This window comes from Canis aureus, chromosome 15 (genome assembly GCF_053574225.1).
Source record: "Canis aureus isolate CA01 chromosome 15, VMU_Caureus_v.1.0, whole genome shotgun sequence".
Lineage (NCBI taxonomy): Eukaryota > Metazoa > Chordata > Mammalia > Carnivora > Canidae > Canis > Canis aureus.
Window position 1 is genome coordinate 3,281,405 of NC_135625.1, and position 6,624 is coordinate 3,288,028.

The 6,624-nt window shown below is 62.4% G+C and overlaps 1 protein-coding gene across 2 annotated transcripts in view; it reads right to left on the minus strand.

Annotated features, from left to right (window-relative positions):
- The window catches only part of CSMD1 (CUB and Sushi multiple domains 1), a 1,870,054-nt gene extending 1,867,068 nt beyond the window's left edge, over positions 1-2,986 (minus strand). For both annotated transcript variants that reach the window (XM_077848529.1, XM_077848528.1), the window contains exon 1: positions 2,704-2,986. In XM_077848529.1, the coding sequence (XP_077704655.1) occupies positions 2,704-2,788 (85 nt within the window). In that variant the 5' untranslated portion in view covers positions 2,789-2,986. The remainder of the gene's footprint in view (positions 1-2,703) is intronic.
- Between the last annotated feature and the right edge of the window lie 3,638 nt (positions 2,987-6,624).

Genomic DNA, 6,624 nt, shown 5'->3' on the forward strand with positions numbered 1-6,624 from the left:
TCCCGCCCCGACCCAGCGGGAGCCGCCACCTGGGCGCACGCCGCGCTGCTTCCCGGGAGCGCTCCTGCCTCCTGCGCGGGGAAGCCCTGCGGCTCCGGGCACCGGGGGCCCCTCTCGCCGGGGCGGAGGCCCGACCTCGGCCACCCCGGCTCCGCTCGGCCGGGGCAGGGGAGGATGGAGGGGGGATGCGTCCGCGCCCCGGCTGCCGCGCGCTCTCCGGGGCTGGCGTCACCAGCCCCCCGCCTGCAGCCGGCTCCCGCGCGCCCACCTGCGCTCGCCCCCGACCCCTCGCGCGCGGGGGGAGGCGTTCCAGCCCCGCGGGCCCCGCCGGGTGACCTCGGGGCCTCGCGCCCGCACCCCAGCAGCCCAGCTCCGGCCCTGGCGCAGCGAGCGCGGACCCTCCGCGCGCACACACCCGCGCGGCGCACGCCGGGGGCCCGGGACCCCGACTCCGCGGTGCGCCCGGGGCGCAGGGGGCGCTGCCCTCCCCGCCGCAGCTGCGGGGGGCTCGGGGCCCCGCCGGCACACGCCCTCGCGCCCAGCCCCCGCCGCCCGCGGCCGCGGCCCACCCGGCACACGTGCAACGATTGCCAAGCAGCTCGGGCAGGGCCGCCGCCGCCGGCTCCGCGCAGCAACCCCTGCTAATTGCGGGGGAAGGGCGCGCGGGGCGCGCGGAGCCACGGGGAACCGAGGATGCGCTCGGAGGCTGCGCTGCCCGCCGGGGGAGGGGAGCGGAAGAGGAGGGGGCGATGGGGGAGAGGGGGCGCTTGCAGGCGGCCCCGGCTCTGCTGGACTTGGAGTGCACAGGAAGGGGTGGGAAGTTTTGCCGAGTTGCGTAGCAGGTGTTTGCTCTCCACGCAGGGGCTTGGCTACGCAGAGCCAGGGGCTGCGCTCAGGCCCCGGCCCCGACCTGGGAAAAACCCCGCACGCACTTCCCGGGGGCACCGCGGGTTTGCGCTGGACTTTTCCTGCAGGGCATCTCCAGCCAGCCCCGCGCGACCCCAGGCCGCTATCCATCCCCCCCCCCACCTCGCCCCTGCTCCGCCGGCTGTGCCTCCGCAGCAGCCCCAACAGCGGCGCCCAAGGCGGGGCGTCTGCACAGCGCTGGGCCCGGGGGCAGAGGGGAGGTGTCTGCAGCAGGTCCCCGACTGCGAGCGACGGGAGCTCAGGCGCCCCAGCGCCACACATTCGCGCTCCCCGGGCTCTTGGGGCGCGTTCCCGCAGACCCCGGGCGGCAGGGGTGAGTGCGTGCGCCGAGGGTGGGGGGGTCTGCAGCCCCGGGGTCAGCTCTCCACCCGCCCTGGCCGCCGCCGGGCGCGGGGAGCCTCATCTGCCATTCTCTCCACCTCTCCCCAGGCCAGGCCCATCTGGAGTTTCCTAATGGAACCAGAGATAGTCCTCCTTCGCCTTGTCAATCACCCCCGAATCTGGAACACTGGAGGAATAGAAAATGGGTGGGGGAGAAAAAAAAAAAGATGGAAACATCTAGAGAGGAAAGGGGGACTTCAGTGTGGGGAGAGAGCAAATGGCCATTGGAACACACCCGCGCTCACGGCAGGCTTGACAGCGTCCTTTAAAAAGGAAGAGAAGAAGCACATCTCCGTAGCCAGAGATATTCCCAGGAGTGGGACGATGGAGTGGTGATGGATAGGAGGAGCATCCTCGGAGGCCAAGATGAGGAAATGGGGGCAGGTATTTTCCAATGTGCAAATCAATCAGTATCCCACCCCCACCCCCACCACCCCCCTCTCTCTCTCCTCTCTCTCTCTCCCTCTCTCTCCCCCTCCTCCCCTCCCTCTCCCGGAATCAAGAGGGAGCTTGTTTTCTTTCCCAGAGAATAGACAAGTGCTGGAGCCACTGCCAGCTCCGAGATTGCAGCCTGTAGGCTAGTTAGAGGGAAACATTCCCTAACTCGTTTCAAGGAGAAACCCAAGTGCACCGAGCTGCAAGCCCCGGGGGGTGACCCGGGGCGACTCCTTCCCTCTCCGGGAGGCAGCGAGGGGCACAGCGCCTCGGGCCCCGCGGCGGACCCCGGCCGGGTCTCCCCGCCTTCCCCGCGCACCTCGCCAGCTCCTTCCAACTTGCAGGGAGCAAAGTCCAGGGGGGAGGGAGGCGGGGGCGAGCTCTGTCCCCCAGCGCGCCGGGGCTGCGGGGGGCAGCAGGGGCGGCCGGGCGCGCGCGGGTGCGGGGAGCCCGGGCTGCACGCAGGTCCGCCTGTTGGATGCCCCCAAGCCCCTGGAGGGCCGGAACTTGCCTCCGCCCGGGCCACTCGGGCAGCCGCGGGCTCGGGGTCCGGGGAAAGTCCCGGGGACCTCCCCGCAGCGCCCCGACCGCAGCCGCCACCTGCCCGAGCCGGCTGCACCGCCCGCCGCGGCGCAGTCGGAGCCCAACTCGGGCCGGCTCGGTTCTCCCCAACAGCCCCCAGCAGCGAAGCCGAGGGCGAGCGTGTCGTGCCAGCCAAGTGGAGGCGAGGCGAGGCGAGGCGAGGCGAGGCGGGGAGCCCGGGGCGGGGGGGCTGGGGAAGGAGGCGATGGCAGCCCGGCTCCCGGGCAGCGCCTTCCCCCGCGTCCGCGATGGAGAAGCCCCGGCAGCCGCCCGCCCCGCGCCCGGGTCCCCTGCCCTCCCCCCCGCGCACCCCCGCGGCCGCGAGCCGGGCCTCGGAGGGCTCGCCCAGGTCCCCGCCGGCGCGCGGCACTGGCTTACCCTTGGCTGCGGCGAGGAGCCCGGCGCACAGAAGCAGCAGCACCCGGAGCAGGAGCAGGAGCCGGCACGTCCTCGGCGCAGGCATGTCTGCGGCTATTCCACACGCGCACGCCGGCGAGGGCCCTCCGCGGCGGGGCTAGCGGCAGAGCCGGGGGATGCCCGCAGGGCGAGGCGAGCCGGAGCCCGGCGCCCGGACCGGCCGCGCACCCGACGCCTCCTGCAGCTCCGCGCGCCCCGCTCGCCGCGCTCTCATAGCATCGGTCCCCAGCCTCCGCGGCGCTGAGCGGCTCCGGGCGAGCGCGCGCCGGGCTGCGGGCCGGGCCGGGCCGGGCCGGGCCGGGCCGGGCAGGGAGGCTCCAAGGCGGCGAGGCTGCGGGAGGGGGGCCCGGCGCCGAGCGAGCGCGCAGCCGGGAGCGACCCGGAGCCCAGGCAGCCGGAGAGCGAGCCAGCGAGTGGGAGCTGCGGGAGGGAGGCGGCGAGGCGGGCAGGGAGGGGGCGCGGGGGGAGGGAGCCAGCCTGGAGAGGGAAGGCGGGGAGCGCAGGAGACAGGCTGCTAGCGGCACCCGGAGCCGCTGCCGTGGCGGCTGGACTCAACCATCCCTACCCGCCGGGAGGGGAAGGAGGCTGGGCACCGCGCAACCCCAGGCAGCGCGCGCCCCTCGGCCCCCCGCGCGGCGGCGCGCAGGCCGGGGGGACCCACGCTCGCGGGGCGCTCGGGAGGGGGCACCCCGTGGCCTACGCAGCCCAGCCACTCGGGCGAACCCGAGGGCTCCTGCGGGGGCCTCCACCTGCTCATCTCCTGCTGGGTGACGCGAGGGAAGCCCCCCTCCCCACCCCACGCGCCCCCACCCCCCTCCCCGCCTAACTTAGACAGCCCACCAGCTCTGAGTCGCCCCGAGGGAGGAAGAGGAGCATGCACGCGCACACACACACACACACACACACACAAAATATATATGTGTGTGTGTGTGTATTTATTCTGTCTAGAGGTCTTGGACGTGGCGACTAGGCGCAAGAAGTTAGGATGATCTCCCTCTGTTCCGACTTAGGGGTGATGCGTGAGCAAACTTAGGTTCAGACGGAATTCCAAACCGGGAACAGTGGCCGGGATCCGGAGAGCGTGGTCTGGTGAAGGGAGGTGGCATGTTGGCAAACCTTCAGGGAGAGCTCTGTATTCCAATAAATAGAAGGGGCCGGGCGAGGACTGCAAGGGAGCCAGCGCCTCTGTGCCCGGCTAAGGGGCGAGGCCCCAGACAGAGAAGAGCTCTAGGCCCGGGGACGGGGTGGAAGGAGCCAGACGGCACCTGCCGCAGATAGAAAAGGTCCCCATGCAACCTCTGGGCGGACTGTGTAAGGCAAGGCGTTTTAGGGTCTGGTGTGAGCTTTCAGAGAAGAGAAACCACCAGGAGGGCCAGCACCGAGACAGGGCTGGGTGACTCCAGTAGAGGGTGGACGCCCCAGCTTGCAAGAGAGGATTGCTGTCTGTGTCCACAAACAGTCACCAGTGGCACCAAACACTGGATCCTCCCCGTCACCGAATGCCCCTGGTGGCATGGAGAGCCCGCCGTTGGCCATCGCCCACTGAGCTTTATTCCACCTGCATTTTGCCTCGGTCAAGATTCAAGACTCAACCGATTGACGATGTCATAATGATTTTTTTTTTTTTTATATCCCTGCCTTATTCTTCTCATAGTCCCCTTGCCCCCACGGTCTCCAGGCTACCTAAGGTCTTGATGACCAGTCTGGAGAATAAAGGGCCAACAATTTTGAAATGTAAGCACCAAAGCATGATTTCCCTGAGCCTCCCTCCAGCCTCCCCGGAACAGTTGGAGCCAGCATCAAAACTAATGTCTCTTTCACATACAAGGAACCAAATTTGATTTTCTGAAAGTAACTGTCTCATACATGACATGTGGAGTTTCCACATGTAGAGTCCTGTTTTGCTGAAGTCGTCCCTGGAGTAAGAATAAGAAAGCGAAATGGCTCAATCATTGGGGAATTCCCAGTGGAATCCCTGGGCTCTATTCTTTAGGCTGAACCAGACATGTAGAGGGAGGGATCACCCCTCTGTGATCTCAGGTCAGGTCCCAGATAGTACCTGTAGATCAGCAAGTCAACAAAAATGTTGTCTAAGACCCCTTAAGTACTCCAATAGTTCATTTCCAGCTTTTCATCAGGAGAAGAAAAAAAAAATTATTTTACAAGACCCAAGACTTCTTGAGAAACATTGTCTTGTCTTTCGACTGCTATCCTTAATGACTCATGTCATCAAGAAGGATTTCTCCCATTAAAAAACGTTTCCAAAATCTAACGCTCCTGGTCTGGGACGCATAGATGATTTTTACTTTATTAGGATCCCAATCAGCAACGTTGAGTGTCACCTGCACAATTGAACACCTTTAAGCATAATTGCGACAGGCCCCGGGCTGCAGTTTGAACTTCACTCTCCTTGGGTTGGTTCTGTCTACAGTCTTTGACGCCACCTCTTTTCTTTGGAGCACAAAAAGTCTGATCCCCATTTTTTTAAAATTCCCCTTTTTAAGAAACAACGATCCCAATGACCATAACTACCCATCTTCGCTGTTATTTATACGGGGCATTTCCTTTGCCCAGAACGTATATCAGAGACTTCTAGTGATTCGTGCCAAATTGTTTCTTGATCCTAAATATGATGAGGGTGGGAGAGGGCTGTCAAGTACAATAGGCTGATTTTGTGATCTGGTTGTATTTGGGTGTTAATGTTGCGATATTTTTTCCCCCAAGATCTTAAGGCTTAATTTGGAAGGAACGCATGTGGCACTGCTGCCATCTAGTGTCCAGCCTTCCTTGTTGGGCGTTTGCAGAGAAATTGGTGGTCCCTTGGTCTTATCTCCTAGCTGATCGGAGGTCCCCTACTTGTTTTCCGATAGTCCCTCCGGAACTCTCTTGCCCCCTTCATGTAATCAGGCTGCAGATGAAGCCCATTATTATGTTCCTAGAGGCCCTTTCCCCCTTTGATTGCTAAATGGACGTGAAGGCCTTGATTTATATTACAATTCTAATGCCAGTTATTTAGAGCAGCATTAACCAAATGGGATTAGAGTAAGTCAGGGACTGTGGGGAATTCACACCAGGCAGCTTTGTGACCACTTCTCGGCGTTGGCCTGCGGTGCCTGGAACATTGCACTTTTGTACTGAGGGTTTTTTTTTCTTTTTTCTTTTTTCTTTTTTCTTTTTTCTTTTTTTCTTTTTAATTTTCTTTTTTTGTTTAAATTCCTTTTCCAGTCCTAGGCATGCTCTCATCTGCAGCCTCCGGATTCTGGCTAAGCAGTCTTAGGGATGATACCGGCACTCAGCGGTGGAAGGCAAGCAGTGGGATGAACAAGGCAGAGGGGAGGATAAAGCATCCCTGAAATAACGTCACAATTACCTTATTAAGACTCAGGTGCAGAGAAGGCAACAGAAGCCTTCTGAAAAGTCTTACAAATGAAGAGGGAGAGTGGTTTTCTTCTAGCTGAAATTGCCTGGGGAGGGACAGAAAATACGAACGGGATGCTTGCGATAAAACGAGAAATTAAAAACTGCACAAACGGGATGCTAATTAGCCAGGAAAGCTAGACACGTGTGAAAATGTTAGAGAACGGGGTACGCTGCCGTGATTGCTAGGTGGGTCGTTGTTTGGCTTATTCCACGTCACCGACTAAAAGCGGACGGTGAATAACACAACTGGGGAGACTGTTTCCGTAATAGCAGGGTCAGTCCCGGAGCCACAGGATTCCTGTTTCCCTAAATGCAGTCCCCGCCTTGGAGGAGCCAGAAGGATGGGCGGCTCCAGGATTCAGAATCATCACTGACGGCTCGCAGAGGCCTTCTCGTGTACTCTCCTCCGCAGCGTGGCTGAGAATCGTCACCCCCCTTCTGCTGAGGAGGGATGGGCAGCTT